Source organism: Falco peregrinus, chromosome 8 (genome assembly GCF_023634155.1).
Source record: "Falco peregrinus isolate bFalPer1 chromosome 8, bFalPer1.pri, whole genome shotgun sequence".
NCBI lineage: Eukaryota > Metazoa > Chordata > Aves > Falconiformes > Falconidae > Falco > Falco peregrinus.
The window spans coordinates 41,043,840-41,061,030 of NC_073728.1; the positions used below are offsets into that span (position 1 = coordinate 41,043,840).

A 17,191-nucleotide genomic window follows, 5' to 3' on the forward strand; every position below is an offset into this window, starting at 1 on the left:
CCGTGTAGGTACAAACACCTATTAACGCAGCACCTTGGCGTGGCAGCGTCTGGGAGCAAGGCCACAGAGCATGACCTCGGGTGCTGGGGCAGCAGGGGATACTCCGAGGGACGCGGCCGCCGTGCGGAGCCCCCAGGGCCCGGGCCGGGCTCCGCAGGGCGCAGTAGGGCCGGGAAGGCAGGTGACACGGGGGTGGCAGTGCACAGCCGGGCACCGGCCCTCACCGCGGGTCTCGCTGTGGTTCTGGGTTGGGGTTCCCTCCCCTACAGCGCTCCGGCACCCGAAAAGGGCCGCGCTCTGGGGGAAAGACGCCCCGGCACCACGAACAAGCCCCGCGAAGGTGAATTAATAACACCGGGGGGTGGGACCGGGAGGCGCCAGCTCTCCTCCGGCGCCGGCAGGCCCGGGCGCAGTGAGCAGGTGCCGCGGCCCGGCCCTTTCCTCACACCTGCCCGCCGGCCGGCACGGCGGCCTCCTCAGGGCAGGGCGGGCGCCGGGCCCCCGCCTCACCGAGGCGAGAAGAGACCGAAACTCGGCCCCCCTACCGACCTTCGCTCTGCAGCCGGCGGCGGGGCGGAGCAGGGCGGGGGCAAGGGGCGAGCGCGGAGCCGCGAGGGAGGCGGGCGGGCGGCTCCGAGCTGAGGACGCCCGAGGGCCGCGCCCAGAGGGGCGGGTGGGGGCGCGCTTGCCCGGCGGCGCGCGGGCAGGTAGGGTGGGGGGACGGCGGACGGGAACGCGCACCACCCGCCCCTCGCCGCGGCGGCCCGCTCCGCCCCGCCGGAGGGTGGGGGTGGGCGGGGCCTGGCGGCGGGCGGCGCGCCGTGAGTGGGTAGGGCGGCTGTCAATCCGGGGCGGCGCGCGAGGGGCTGCCGTGCTTGTGGGAAAGGAGGGGAGGGTGGGGGAGGCGGCGAGGAAACAAAAACAATCGTCCGGGCGCCGCCATCTTGGGTCCGTTCTCCACGCCACACAAGTGAATGGGTAGATATGAAATTACCACAGGGGAGCAGCAACAGCAGCAGGGTACGGAGGGCTGTTCCGAGCTGCCAGCGGGACTCGGGAGACTCTAGAGACGGCTCCTGCCGCCACCGCCCAGAGAAAATCCCCGGGCTCGGCCTTTTCTCCTCGCCAACCCCTAAACTGCACTCCTGGAGGGACAAAGTTGGTCTCAGCCGCGCTGCCTTCGCCGCCCGGGAGACGAGAGAGTTGCGTTCGGCAGCGGCTTCCCTGGAGCCGGGAGTGAGCCGGGGTCAGAGTTAGGGGAGAGGGTGACGAGGGGATTCCGCCCCCCTCCGCCCTCTGGCCGGGGCTCGCCGGGTGCGCTGTGTGGGAGGCACGAGAAGACAGCAGGAGCACAGCCGGCTTTTCCCTTCCACCCCTGCTCGCTCTTATTCCTTTCTCCTAGAAGAAAAAAAAAAAAAAAAAAGGGCACGAACTGGATCGAGTTGGGGGAGGAGGACCGTCTCGGGTCTCTGTCTGAGCGGCAGCGGGGCGGGCGCGGAGATGTGTCCGTGAGGAGTTGGAGAGCAGCGTGCCTCGGGCGGGGGAGCCGCTAGCCTGCTCGGCGGGAGGAGGGGACCCGTCGCCCGGCCGGCCAGCCCGGAGGGGGCCCGCAGCCCCCGCCGCCTCGCTCGCCTCCTCGCCGCCAAAGAAGCCGAATTCTAGAAGCACGGCAGGCAAGGAAAGGATTTGCCACAAAGAATATATCACCCTCCTCCCCAGCGGCTGGATACTGCATTTTTTTTTTTCCTCCCAGTCGCTCTTCTGTGTTTAAATACCAAATATAGCCTCTTGGGGGGGAGGGGATGGAAATCTCTTAGAAGAATTTGAGATCTTGCTGGGATTCGGGAGTGCCGGTGTTGCACGGCCCGGGAGAAGGACCGCGGAGACGGGGGAGAAGAGGGGTTGATGCGCGGCTCTCGCTGACTGGCCGAAGGACTAGAGATTTGCCACTTTTCGGGAAGCCCGAAGGTCGGTTTGTTATCAAACTGTCGTTTCTCCCCTTTCCCTCTTCTGGGCTACGCTAAATCCCTGAGCATTAATAAAGAAAACCGAAGCGTCGCCCACGTGAGCTGGTGGCTTTCCATTATTTTTTTTTAATTATTATTTTTTTAAGGTAGTTTTCCTCAAGAAACTGACAAAACTTCCTCCCTTCACCCGGAGGCTTTTGAGGTTTGAAGCTGAGATGGAGCTACTTTTCTCCCAAACACTACATGCTGTATGAGGGGAGCCAGGACGAAAACATCGTGTTTACTGATTTCGATACGACTCCCCGACACTGGGAACCCACGAGGGATGCTTCACGGAGCTTGATGTGGAAAAGTGTTGGTGTGCTCAGAGCCTTCGTCGTGTCCAGCAGCTTAATTGTTGACTTTTTTTAAAAAAAGTGGATTCGTAGCGTACTTTTATGAATTAAATTTTGCCACCGTTTGTACAGACGCCAAATGACACGTGTGTTTTGAAGCAGTTCCAAATAGATCCATCCCTTAACCCGGATTCTCGCTAGAAAGAGCCGGTGGGAGATCGTCAGTGGCTAAGCGAATCTGATTTTACTGTTTTATGAACATTATCTGCTGCAGAAATGTTGCTATAGATTGCTTTATAACGGTTCAGCAAGAAAGGAGCTCTTCCAGCTTGCAGGAGCCAGGAAACTGGATACTTAAAGTCACTTAAATGTTTTAACAACGTTGGAAAATGGGAGCTGCTACTAAGTTGGCGTTCGCTGTTTTTCTTATCTCTTGTTCTTCAGGTAAGTGAATGTTGTTGGTTTTGTCCTCTAAAATGTAAGGCTTTGGGGCCGGCACTTAAAACCTGAGGTAACTTTGTCGATCAGTGTGAATGGGGAGAAATCGTTCTTTTTTCCGGATGACAGATGTTTGGGGATGACGCTGACTGTAAAGGCAGAAGCTGTTTTCATCGCGATTCTTAAATATGTATAGCGTGAGCACTTCAAACGCGTGCGGCGCTTAGATTTCAGATCAGTTGTGGGGAACAAATGTGGAGACGTAACCACCTAGTGTCACATACAGTAATCTGGCAGTGCAGTTATTAGTGTTTCATCGTGTTTGGTGTGTTTGTGTTATTTTTTTTGTTTGTTTGTCTTATTTTGTTTTAAATAAGAATAACCCAGCTGAAATGCTCCTAACTTCAATGAGATCTCTTCTTCTGTTCCATTCACTGATGAATGGCGAACTTCATTAATGCTTCATTAGTTTAGAATAGGTACAGATCTGAAAGCATTGGCTCGTCCTTTAGTGATAGTGAGGGGTGTGTGCATGTATAGATGTACGCACGGAATGTAAAGGGAGACTTTCCAAACAACGATTGGTAACGCTTTGTATTTTGCTGCTCAGTTTGTCACTGACTTGTAGTGGAAAAAAAGCTACTACTTTTCTCTTTAAAACAACCAAAGTCGAGTTTCAAACGCCAGCTCTGTGAGTCCCAAGAAGCGAGCGGGGTGTGAGGACTTCCCCACGTTTCTTTAGGAGGAAAATTGTTATGGTAGCAACCAGTGGTTGGGAGGATTGTTCGTGCGTTTCTGCTTGAACCTCCATCAATTTCATAAGAAAAACCCTACTGTGACCGTGTAACGGATCTAATATTAGCTTTCATGGCAAGCCTGGCACTTTCTGCTTACACTTGAAATGTGTACACAGTTCTTTGTGTAGGTTTAGATGCACTTTTTAACATTCTTGCACGGTGTGCACAGGTATACTTGTTTATCAGTGTGAAAGCTAGCAGAGAAGCGCTCACTTTTTCAGTGTAGCTCGTGTAAGGGAGCAATGAGATCCGTACAACAATGCCTTTTAAAATTTCAGTGTTATAATGTACAGGATTTTGCTGAACAGGACATTTTCTTGTGGTTAGTAAATGGATAGTCTAGTCTTATGTCTGTAGCAGTATTGATCAATTCCGTGTGTGCTAAGTGTGCTGTGAAATGGCGAGCGCTGCCAGAAATAAACCAAAAAAATCCTTTTTTTTTTTTAACCAGAAAAATAACAGAGCAGGTTAAGGACAGGCAGAAGGTTGTTTTGGGTTTTTGGTTTGGGTTTGTTTGTTTGTTTTGTTTTTATTAGGGTGGACTATTTATTCCTGTCTTGAAACAAAACACTTTTTCTTCTGACAGATTTGTCTTGCATCTTTTCCTCATACCTTATTTTTAAGTTACTGGAGCAACATTCCTCTTAATTCAGGGATATGTTTTATAGGGAAACTTCTTTTCCCCTCTCACTGACAGTTTCTGAAAGACTTGGTGCTATCAGCTCTTCATGTATGTCTCTCCCTTCCATGTCCTCCTATTAAGAGCCTTTTGCCTAGAGCACAGAGTAGTGATCTTGTTGACATTGCCTATCCTACTTACTAAAAAGAACAGTTAAGAAACAAAAACTGTCTTTTCTGTAGCATTTCTTGCTCTGTTTTTGGTAAGAAGACGAATCTTTCTCTTTCCTGTGAAGATGCCTGCGAAGAATCTTAGCTAAAGGAGCAGGAAACTGTCTGCACTTCGGACTGCTTCTTATGTTAATGACATTGTTTTGGTGGTTATTCCAGTATTGCACATTAAGTGTTCCAGTATTCAATTACTTAAATATTTTCTACCTGCCTAAAATTTTAGAATATCTGCAGTCCTGGTAGGTCTATAAATAAATAAATTCAACAGTAAAATTTGGGGATTTCTGTGATTGAAATCATAATCTTACATAAGCTTCTAGCACAAAGTACAGGCATTTTGGTAAGTAGTGTTTTTTCTCTTAACTGTGACTTGCTTTGGTTTGAAATCATACCGGATCGATTGATTCTAACATCATCGTCGGAAGCAGTTGCTTCTTTTCCAGTCTTTAGTCTGAAAGGAAGTCTGCCCAGGCTATATATTTAAGGATATTGGCAATGGTTGAAGAAATCCCCGGAGTTCAGGTGTGAAGGTGTCTGGTTTGTCTTTCTCCGGTATGCAGTCTCCAGCTGTGTGTGTGTGTTGGGGAGTGAGGGTATTTGGTTTTCTGTATTTGTGAAATATTTTTATATGCAGCTATTTTCTGCAGCTGTTTACATAGCCAATTAATACTGGTGTTATTTAAGTAGGTGAAAATATTGTGGGTTTCTTTCTACGTGGTGGGTGTGGAAGTGGTCTTTAGGTTGAAGGCATTTTATTTTACTATCTATAAACTGCTGTGTGAAATCCTGTAAATGTGCTTCAAATGGGTAGGGATTTCCAGTGAATCTAATAATCTTTGTGAAGGGAATGAAAATATTTCCCCATTCTGACTAAGATATTTGAAAAAGAGCATCTGTGTTGTGTTATTAGGCTTTACAATATTTGTAGATGCTTGGATAAAAGTGGGTGTAGATTTGCACCCATGTGTACTAATTGAAGAGAATGAGATGAATGTTTATTAACTAAACATGAAAACAAAGTGCCCAGGTCAAGGTTCTCCATGTGCCCTCTAATATACTTGTTATATAAACCTGTGTGTATTAACAAAGAACAGAAGATCCTGAAGTAATGATAAAATGCTTAGGAGCAATTCACTGTTCTTCCTGTGCCTCTCCTATAGGTGAGGCAAGATTGTGGGTGAGCTTAAAAAGAAAAATAGTAAAGAAAATAGCTTGTTCATCAGAGAATGCTTCTCTTTAGGTATTATCTATGTTCACCCCTCCCCAAAGGAAGTGTGTTTCTGTGTCCTCTAGTTTTCATGACTGCTGAGTTATACTTAATGAACTTTCAGGAATAGAGAGTGTGTACTTCCTTAATTTTCTGTGATGTTTCAGAATACATACCCTGTGCAGCTGGAAATGTGGGAGATGTTGAAATAGTGGATAGTCCTCAACCAGAATCTTCTGTTGTAGGTGCAGTAGTTTTTGACATCTGGTGGTTCCTTTTGTTACTCTTAAACTCCATTATTTCCCAAACCATCATTTCTTTTCTGAGCTGCCTGCTCTGCCTTTGGTACCTGGGTGAGGCTGTCATCACAGTAGTTCTGCAGCCCTAAGTCTCTTACAGGGGAGAAGACCTATATTTGTTAAAATTCACTTAAGCTAAATTAATGCTAAAAATCACCCAGGCAAAAGTAAGCACATCAGAAAAATCTTGCCTCCACCCCCATGCTAGATCATTCTCAAGCCACTCAGAAAGGTCTTCAGTAATTTTGCTAAAGGAAATGGCAAAGATACCTTCATAGTTGAAGTAGTATTTTTGCTGCATGGGGAATGTTTTAATCTTTGATTTTAAATTTATTCTTCTCCTGTCTTGTATCAATTATTATCAGGGGAAGTGATTTGAAATTTACTTTTTTTCCCCACCAAAACCCCCTGCCTAGAACTGTAAAGCCCAAGATAACTGCTATGGCTTCAGAGCTGAATGGTTAGGTGTTCTGAAGGAACTGAGAGGTGGGACATGGGATTTTTTTTTCTTTAATTTTATTATTGTAAAGGGTTTTTTTGACTGTCCACTCACTATTAATTTGGTAGCACTTTAAAATCCTGCACAAGTTTTAGGGGTATTGTCTGTGAAATTGTATGTGCTGGTATATTCTCTGCAGGCTGCCTGTGATTGTGGTTGAACTCTAATCACTTTATTGCACAGGCAGCGCAATAAACCACTTCAGACTTAAAAATCCTTCCCGAGATTCTTTTTTCCTAAGAGTGTACACTTTTTTGTTGTTGTTGTATTAAGCGTGTTGCATTGGGCAATACCCCAGCACTCCTGATGTTGCTGTTGAGAGCAGGACTTGTAAACCTACTTAATACATTGTTTTCAAGCATAGATACATTTGCATACCTGTAAATATTATGTAGTTTACAAAGTTTCCAGCTTGACGTTATAACTTTGATTACAGATCAAAATTCTGTCACTATTTCTGTGGAATCTGTTAATACTTAACAACAGTTACAAACCCTGTGTTCCGGGTTATGAGAAATAGCTGTACTTGCAAGTGTAGTTCTAGTAGAACTCTTGCTTGACAAATGTTTCTGGAAAGATGCTGCTGACAGGGGTTTATTTGTGTATCTACCCTTCATACACAAGTTTTTCTCATAGGAAAAGCTTTAGTAAGTTTGTCTTCAAATGCTGGATGTTATGTGAGTTGGTGGGGGGAGGTGTTCTGTGTGAGGGAAAGGCTGTTCTCTGCTATATGAGGATGCAAGAGGTAATTACTGTTACCATAAATAATGCTTTTTGGGTGGTTTTAGTGGAATAGTATTTGAATGTCATTTCTTTTTTCTTTCACTTTTCTGGAATTTGGTGACAGAATTCCTTAGGTGATGATTTGCAAATAAGGATAGACAACTACTTCTGTGTTTTTCCTTCTCTCTTTAACTATAGAGGTTCTTCTTTGTCATATCATTACTTTCAGGTAGTGGGGAAAAACAGTAATTCCAGTGGTTTTCATTCTTACTGATTCCACCTTCTCTTCCAACATTTTATACTTCCAATTTTGACAATGCCTGGCTTTCAATTCCCATAGCTTATTTCTCTTTGAAATTGGAATTCAGTTCTATTTTAAATCATCATTATGAAGTTTATATGTACAGTTGTCTGGATCTCTTCTCTATTCAGACAAATGTGGTGAACACAGTATGCAAAGGTAGTCTTTTGGGGACCTATATGATTCAGAGCCAAGATGTAGCAAGTCCTGGGTGCTTATCCTTGGGAAATCATCTGGAGAATAATCATTATAACATGGGCTGTAAAAAGATAGAGGTTGACGAGGAATCTGATTGCGGAAGAGATTTCTTGGTAAAGGGGAGATGCGTTTCCACCACTTAATTAACAGACAGCAGATTAATGCAAATGTCTGCTTTAGTTGGTTGGTAGAATACATGGTCTGTTAGCTATCTGATGTTCTTGAAAATGAGAACTCTTTAAAAAGATCAAGAAAATTAAGAATTTTACAGCCAAGTTCTTATGTGATGAAATCTTAATGTGTTTTTGTTGCCTTGGTGCTTAAAACTCAGCGCATCTTATTTCTTGTTATTTCCATATGGAAATTGAAGTGTTATTGGATGCCAGTGACTGTATGCAGCATCTCTCCTCTTCTCTCCCCTACGCTGTCTGTGTGGTGGTGGAGGTTTTTTTTTTTTCTTTTTTTCTTAGAAACAGTTTGTGACTATGGTGCCAAACAGCAGAGCATATTTAGGCTTAATCCCACAGAAAATGAATATTTACTGCCATATTGTTTATATTGTGTATCTTTGTGGCTAAGAATTCCAAATGTACATTAGATACATCAAGTACTTCAATTGTTGGTGGAAAGAGAGCAGAGAAGTGTTTATCCACTGCAGCAAATACGATGATGGTTTCATGGTAAAGTAAACCTTGATGAGAGAGGCCAACATTCACGGGTTTCTTCTAAATTTCCTAGTTGAAGCTGCAACTAGAAGTAAGCAGTCTGGCTAGAAAAAAAAAAAATAGACAATTCGCTTGCTAACTGGAGGCATAAATCTTTGGTTATGTGGTTAGAGGTATTTGAAAAAAACACTTGGAAATGAGGGAAGCGTTTGTGGGAAGCCTACCTGTTCCTGCCACTAGAAGCAGCTGGAGGAAGCACTAGTATTGTTAAGACAGGATCTGCTGAAGCTCGGTATTGGAGGAGTGAAGTACTTCTTTGTACCTGGCTGGGTGCTGTCATAAAAAACTGAATTACTTCAGATAGTTCAGTGAAAGAATGTACCCTTTATTTTTTTCTTTTCTTTCTTAACCGCTGTTCCACAGTTCTGCCAAATTAATCCCATTTTCAGGCAGAGCAGGATGGTAGCCTTTACCTCTGTGTCTTTGGAACTTTCTTTGTGATGGCCCTCCTAATGATCTGTGCTACTATTGCTTTTCGGCAGAAACTTCGTTACAGAGAAAATGAGCAAGTGACATACTGAAAATTGTACTGATGCCAGCAAAGGTCTGAGTGACGGCTGTGTAACCTAAAATCTTGGTGATGTTACAGTCAGTAAAGCCGTACAGCGGTAGAAGGACAGGAATGCTTGTGTGTATTCCCACCTCAGTGTTTCATTGCTTTTTGAGGGCAAATTAAGTATTGCCGAATTCTAAAAACTTGCCTTGTAAAAACAGTGGTATTCTTGTATTCTGCTGGTATTTCAGGTTTAAATTGGTGCAAGATAATCCGTTTTGATCAGGATGCGGAATCAGTCCAAAATTGTAATTATCAGTGTTACTCTTGAGTTATTCACTGAGAAGGCTTGTTAGTAACTATTAAACTGCATTGACTTGGCCTTCATATGGTGTCGAGTACCTTCAGTTGGCAAGAAGGCTATATGCTGTAATTTGAATGGCTAGATACCACCTTCTGAAATTCCTTATTTTGTTAAGGTATAATTTCTGTTTTTAAGGGTTTATATGAAGGTGTAATTAGGTGGTAATTCAATTAAAAATGCTGAAACTGGAATGTAATTAAGAGCAAACCCCTGTATACTCTTAACTGTGTTGGGCATGTAAGAAATGCCAAAATATATTATTTTTTTTTCTCAACTCTCATTATATGAGGGAAACATTGCCCATGATTAATGAATTGAACTGACTGAAAGGCAATAAATGCTAGATCTTCGCTAAAATGAAAAACAAGGATATTTCTTAAGTTCTTTTGTTTTCTGAACTTTGAAGTAGTCATCAACTAAGCTAAAAATAAGAATTAATGTTGTATTTTGCATTTACAAACGGTAGGTATTGCTGTCTAATCTAGTTTTGTTGTGCGCGTGAATGAGGCCGTTCTCACAGTTGGGAAGATTCCACTGTCTATAATGATGACAGCAAATGAGTTGTTTTCCTGTTTTAATTCTTAACGTTGACATAGTTTAAAGCTGATACCTGAAAGGTTATTTAAGACATGTAATTTAATCTAAAGGTTTTGTTTTCAGAAAGCGTCTGTATAATTATTTTATAACTGGGAATAAGAATCTGTATTGCTCAGAACTTTGTTGCTTTTTTATAGCTTTAACTCTTTGTCTTCTATTCCTAAATGGAATGCATTCGATGTATTGTCACTTCACCAGAAGAGAGTTAGTTTTTATAACTGAAGTTGCAAAGTTTCTTGTGACAGGTGGACTTTTAGAGTTGGATGGTACATTCATCTTTTTTTAGAAATGGAGAGGGGAGAAGGTGGTCAAAAACATTTAGGATATTGTTCCTGTGTGTTCTGAGAGATAGCAAACTTTTTATGAGAGGAAGCTGACATCCGGCTTTTATTCTGGAAAAAAGTGGAAAGGGGGAAGGAAACGGAACAATATTTCTTTAATTGTTATTTTTTTATATATATATATATAATTGACTGTGGATCTGAAGAATATTTTAGAGGTGATCTGTGGCTTGTCTCTTTTGAGTGTTTCTAAACTTTTTAGTGAAATGAGGCTGCAGAGTTAACACAAATACTGCTTAACTACTAGTGCAGTCATGATACTGTTTTAGCTTGTGCCAAATGGTGTCTAATGAGATGACACGCAAACACAGTCTGAAGGATAGTGCAGGCAGGAGGCCAGTGCCAGGAGGCAGCACAGTCAAGACTGTACCAGAATTCCTGCAGTTTCAGCATTTCAGTATGCCCTCATCTTGTATCTGAGAACATGGAGTATGTATCGTCAGCGTGCTGTGAAAACAGTGATTTACACTTCACACTGAGTTTCAGCTTAGCTTTTGCATTATTTTGGACATTCAAACTGAAAAACTTTCACTTACCAAAAAAACACCAAACCAAACCCAAACAACAAAACCAAACAAACCAAAAGAACAAACTAACCCATAACCTGCTTTGGGGCCAGAATCGCATCCTGCAGAGCCATGAGTAGGAGGTCCATGGTCAAGTGCTACATGGAACGGACGTGCTGAGTCTATAGCATGTAACCTAAGGGCCAGTGAACAGCCCCTGGGCCTGTTGTGATCTGCAGTATAGATAGAGGATTTGAAGAAAAAATGGCCTACTTTATGTCTAAAGGTTATTTCTATTTTAAATGAGTATCAAAAGTTTTTATGCAGGAACAGTGCAGTTAGTGGTTACTGTAATCTTGCAGTCTGCCTGGTTTTTGTTGTCATTTCATAATAATGTCTCTGAATAGAAATGGTAGTTTCCTATTTGAAATTACTTTTTTAAATCATAGCAGCATGGGCCCATTTGGGTCTTCTCCAGCCTTATGCTCAAAGCAGTGTATTGTCCACCAGACCTCCAGGTTCATGTCAGCAGAGCTGCAGCCTGGTCTGACAGTCACCACTTGTACTGATGCAGAGAGTGCTCTGTCCCAAGGCTCAGGACACCACGTTTATCCTCATTGAATTTCATGAAGTTCCTCTTGGATCACCCCTCTGGTCTAGGTCCATCTGAGTGACATCCCTGCCATTGGGCATCACACCCTATTGCATTGTCTGGAAGCTCACCGAGGTGTGTGCCACCACCTCCTCCAGCCATTGATAAAGGTGTGAAGTAAGAGGGTCCTGGGGTGGGCTCTTGGGGGGGGGGGGGGGGTGTCTGCTGTCATGCTTCTCATCCTGCTGAGGACATGTTCCTTATGAGTGGTTCTATTCAAGTCACATGCTGGCAGTATCTTGAGCTTTATTTGCTAAGTCGTGTAGCTGATTTTAACTTCGTTTCAGCAGCTTCCTTCCTTTTGGTGGCTTACAAACTTATGATTCAGAGGGTTTTTTTGCAGCTGAAGCTGTAATAGCATGACCTTATTTTTTCAGGTTCAGAGTTCTTATCTCATCTAGATAACGCTAATCTCTAGTCTTTAAATACTGCCTAAACGATCATAGTGATCTTTATTCTCTCAGCTGTATTTTGAATACTTTCATTTTGATAACATGTAAACTGGTAGTCTAATCTGGTTTTAAGAGCTATTTTAAAATATAACCAATCATTTTATCAAGCCTTCTAGCATGAAAAACTTTAATTCTAGGAACTTTGGGGAAGATCCATGTGAACAGGGAAGGGGTTTAATTTTGTTGTTCAGTTAGTTAAATGTATGAGGCAAAATTAAACTTTGCAGTAAGTAACTGTTAATTTTAGAAATTTTTGGTAGTGTTTGTCAGTAGAGGGTACAGATAGTTCTCTTTAGCTCATAGCAATTACATGATGGAAGAATTTTCTTTAAATATTTCCATGTTTCAGGGTTGAAAAACATTTAGGCCTTGCAAGTTGCAAGATTTTTAAATTGCACACAGTTGATTGAATTACTGTACTCTTTATAATAAATTAAATCTATTTTTCATCATTTGTTTGTAAAACTACTTTGGTGGTCTTCTCTACGCTACTTTTAGTTAAATATTTTCATTTTAATTCTCTGATCTTTGATTTTGGAAAGGGTCTGTGTTGCACGTTGTCCCTAGGGATAATTGTATTTCATTAAATTTAAAACACAAAGCCTGTCAAAAAGATTGTCATAAATGGCTTTTAAAAATACTATGGTTTCGCTACATTTTGTTTAATTTCAGGTTGTGGCACACACTGGGAAGGGACAGACCCCAACAAATTAGGCCTCATCTAACCTTGCCCATTTAGAATAATGCAAATCATTAGCGAGATCTTAATTATTTGTATGTGCCGTATGTGTACCAAGAGCAAGACATGGAACCATGAATAATTGGAGACAGTTAATTGAAACCACAAGATGATTTTGCTTCCATTTCTGCCTCCAAATAAATTCCCCGCACTCCATAAATAAGACAGCAGCCCCAAACTGAGCAGTGAGGAATAACTAAAGAACACTCTGGAAAAACCCCTGTGGAAAAAAATGCTTGACAGTTTGGTGAAAGTCTTCTGTTTCTGTCCACTTAAAATAGTGAATCACATCCTGATTAGGTCAGGTGCTTTCAAAGAAGCCAGGAGTGCTCAGGTCCCACTTTTTATTTCATGGGAAATGGAGTGGATCCCTCGTGAAAAATCTTGATGCCTCAGTGTGTGTGCAGCTGTACTTTTTCCAGTGGCTTGAAAACATTCTAAAGGATGGCAAATAAAGAAAAAATCATTGCCGTAGGCTTTTGTCCCCTCTAAATGAGGAGACTGTACTTTTGACAAGTGGAACATAAATCACCATTTTTCTCCCTCAAATGATGTGTAGTAATTTCTGTAAAGTATTGCTTTTTAAAAATAAATTACATTTTTTTTTTAATAAGATTGTTGAAATTATTCAGAAAATAATTTGAATGCTGTTTGGACCTGTGGTGGCAAGTGCTCTGGAGGTTTTGTTTGAGGAAGGGAGAAATTTTCTTCTACCCTTACCCTGTTGTGTCCTGCCACAGACTGCATGAGGGCAGAAACTCTTGTTCTTCTCTAGTATCCATTAATACACTGACTGTGTACTTTTGAGAACACCTACACAGAAGCTGTAGATTTTTTTTTTAAAAAAAAACAGTAATCCAGTTTTTCAAATTAGGAAGATGTATGATTGAAAGGAGAGTCATCTATGGCATATCCTATAGAGAACCATCTCCTAATGACCTGTCATGAGGATTCAAGCATAAAACAAATTGCTTTTGTTGTTTAGGTGTTGGTGTGGTTTCTTGTTTTTAAACCTTGAGTCTGTAAACAGTGATGAAAGTATGCATCAGGAGTGATGGTATTGATACTATTCTAACGGTGTGTAAGAAAAGAAATGTAATAATCTTTGGATTTTATGTAATGAATGATGAATAAATTTTAGAATTCGGTGAAACATCTTACCTTACAGCTTTGGAAGGTGAATGATACCTGATAGAGTGGGATGAGCTTTTTAGTTAGTGATTGATGAAGATTTTCTAGAACGTTGTTTTCCAAAATATTTATTCTGAAATTTAGTAATCCCAGAAGTTTTTCTCTCCCCGTTATTACAAATATTTTAGTGTTGGAAGCTCTTTTATTCAGAGTGAAGATGAGGAATGGTATCTGTGTAGGAAACCTATTAACATTTTTCTTACTTCAGCATAATCACCTTGGCCAAATTATGAAGTTTCTTTAAACAAATAATGTATATAGCACATCAACTCAGGCAGTTAAACTCTCAGCGGCTGAGTGCTAGCAGACTTTGGTATGTGAGAGAAGAGGCAAATGACCAGTTTTGAATTTAATTTTGATAGACTTTTGGGAAATTTGCATGCTGACAAAGTATGTTCTGGGGGAGCTTCAGCTGACCATCTGAACTCTTCTCCCCACTGTCTTCCTTCTAGCGAAAGTCAGTCCAACATTTTTCTAAGAGAAGCTTGTTTGCAGCCTCAGTGCTTGTTTGAGAAATCTGTTATTCAAGCATCGGCTGACACATTCACCATGCAGTAGGTCGTAGACGTTGGTAGGAACTTTGGAACATTATTAATAAACTTCAAAATCCTTGTGGCAGACAGCAAACAAGTTGAGTGTCTAGCATGTGTCAGGTTTTGCTTGCAGAAAAAGTAATTTTGAGACAGAGGTTCAGTAATGAAATAAGATTTTAGAAGTAAGCCAACAAGTGCATGCTTTTTAATTGTTCCTTCAGTAGTTTTGCCAGCCTCAAAAACCACCTAATTAGCTTCTACTTGTCCAAAAGGGTTATTCCAGTTGCACCCATTGTTAAAGGTGGCAGCCGGTATCTCTTAATGTAGCCGTTGAGGGCATCTTGTCCTTCTGTAATTAAAACCAGAGGGGTTTCCCTCTCTTGAGAAGTCCCTGGTTCTCTGTGTTGCAGAAAGCTGTGTATGGTAAGAAATTAAGTCCTTCCTTTCCCCAGTCATCCTTGAAGTGTTGTTGCTTAAAATTTGTATTGTTTGGCACTTTTAGGTTATATTTCTTGCTTTAAGCTAGCTTCTTTATTTGACATAGTGTGACGAAGACTTCACAAATTATACATAATGAAAAATAGTACATTGTAGAGTCCTTTCAGTGTTGGTATCTTGTAGTACTGTCGGCTTTGATTTATGCAGGGTATTTAAGAAAAACTGATTGGAGAACTGGGAGACTGACAGTTCTTCTCTGTAGCCTCTTCCTCATCCACATACCCACTTCATGGTGAAGTTACACTTCACTGTTGGTTCAGCCCTCTCATATACCAACCCTTGTGGCTGTCTGACATTGTACTGGACTGATGCAATTTGCTACATTAGCAAAGGTGAATTGAAAAAACAGCAAGTAGCCCTTTGCAAGCAGTATCAAATGAGGACAAGAGTTGGGCTAAAAGATGCTAGGAGCAAAGAAAGAGTTAGGTGGAATAATGGCTGGCAGTGAGTTTGCACGATTTGACCAAGGAAATGAATTACCAGGGGAAAAGAACATAGAGTTGGTGAATAGAGCTGTTCTGTATACATACTGGGTAAGAAAGCAAAAATGACAAAATTAGTTGTCAGTTTTAATAACCTCTGTCTTTAAAAAGAACTTGCTTTTCTTTTTCAGAGTTTTTCTTAAGATCTCAGCGCATGCTGGTTGTCACAGGATTTTTTTTCCTCTTCCCTTGCTTTTTAAGCATTTTCATGTCATGTTATTTTTTAGGGGCCATGGAGTAATTATTTCCAGGCAGAATGGCAGGCCACTGCCTGTTGCAGCATTGCTCTAGACAGCACTTTTGCTCATCTTGCATTTCACTGGTACAGAACTACTGGGTTTTTGTATGAATGTATAAGGCTTGCATACGAGGAAAAAGCAGGAATCTAGCAGTGAAAACTTTTCATTATCATCATTCACTTAACTGGCACCTTCCCCATTGCACTTCTGGATGTTTCACAAGTAACAGAATGCAAAGTTCCCGTATTTATTGAAAGCATGTCACAAATTGATAGAGCTGGCACACACATCTGGGGGACCAAATTCAAAGGAGAAGGTGATAAAATCCACTTCTGTCTCCAGGTTTGCTGGTAACAGCAAGGTGGGAACTAAATAGGAGGTGCAGACTGATACAATGGGCTGTAAAAAACAATTGCATCCCAAGTTTAAGAACAAGATTTGGAAAGACTTATTTGCAACACGATCTTGGTAGTGTCTTGTGGTACTCAAATTTTAACCACAAGTTGTCCTAGAAACTTCTTCTGAGCAGGTAGGCATAAAACTTTGTGCAAAAACTCTGGAAAAATTCTGGTCCAAGCAGAGAATAGACAGCACTCAAGGATCTAGAAACGATGGGGAAAGAACATAGGCAGGGTCCTTGAAACAATGACCCTCATCTGATAATGCCTGAATGTACTGAATTCAAAACACTGAACATGGCATCAGTAGTCACACTTAGAGAAAATGGCCCATCTAGTGATTTTTACATATCAGCTAAACAGCCACGTAGCATTATGTCCAGGATCCCCATCTCCCCAGTCTGAGAGGACTCAATCTCCCGAGCATCTTCCAGTTGCCAGGGGAGCATGTAAGAACCAGGCTACTTGTCAGGAACTTGTCAGGTTGTTGCCATTGCAAATCCAAGTGTCTCTAAGCCAGATGAGCAAGCCTGAGGAACCAGGGCAGTCAGGAGTGCAGAGCAGTTACAGTCATTGAACTGACAAAAGCCATAAACCAGGGAAGTCTTCTGGACAGCAGGGCATGCTTCTGAAAAGAAAAGGTGTGGCTCTGACGAGTCAGGATGAGATTGTGGCATTTACAGTTTAGCTGCTAACCAAGTCTTTTGGGCAGCTACCTAAACTCATCAGCCTTTTGTCACACTCCAGTGTGAAGTAGGCCTCAGGCTTTTCTTGGCCTCTGTTCAGGCATCATGTTTCTTTTAACTTTCCCTGAAACTCTACGTGAGTACTTCTGTGTTAAAATCCAAGTATGGCCAGCAAAAGTGGGACATATATTAGTCTCCAGTAGCAGTATTCTGAAATTTTGAATAAAACGTGACTAGAACTTGAGGTCAGTTTCAGAAGCATGGGGGCATCTCACCTCAGGTGTTAGGTGAAACCTGTTGTCTTTCTCTTTCTTCCCAGCCATGGTCTTCTCCAACTCAGCCTAGAACCCACCTCCCTTTTAAAGAAGAACGAAGCTAATGTTCTGAGGCCCAGGTTGTTATTCCCAGCATCCTCTTCCTTTGGCTGCTTCCAATTAATTGGTACATTTAAGTTGCCTTCTGCTTAAAGCAGAATTTTTTAAACCCCTTCCTCCCTGAGGTGATGGCTTCTGCTGAGGACATCTAGGTTAATGTGATGACTTACTGCCACCAGAAAGCAAAGGCCTAAATGTACACTGGTTTTCTTTTCTGTCCGGTTTCCTTCTATTGAGGCTGTTCATTCTTCTCCCGAGGGTATAAATGTTCCTTTCTTATTTACCTTTTCCAGCACATCTTTCTGTTC

The 17,191-nt window shown here is 42.2% G+C and overlaps 1 protein-coding gene across 5 annotated transcripts in view; it reads left to right on the forward strand.

Moving 5' to 3' along the window:
* The first annotated feature begins 895 nt into the window (after nt 1–895).
* Nucleotides 896–17,191, forward strand: part of ACVR2A (activin A receptor type 2A) — a 71,326-nt gene continuing 55,030 nt past the window's right edge. For 2 of the 5 annotated variants that reach the window (XM_055811888.1, XM_027793855.2), the window contains exon 1: nt 896–2,746. Coding sequence is in view for 4 of the 5 variants with exons in the window: in XM_027793855.2 (XP_027649656.1) it covers nt 2,692–2,746 (55 nt within the window). In the remaining variant the exon portion in view is untranslated. The remainder of the gene's footprint in view (nt 2,747–17,191) is intronic. The other 3 variants (XM_055811885.1, XM_055811886.1, XM_005242352.4) reach the window with 3 other exon arrangements.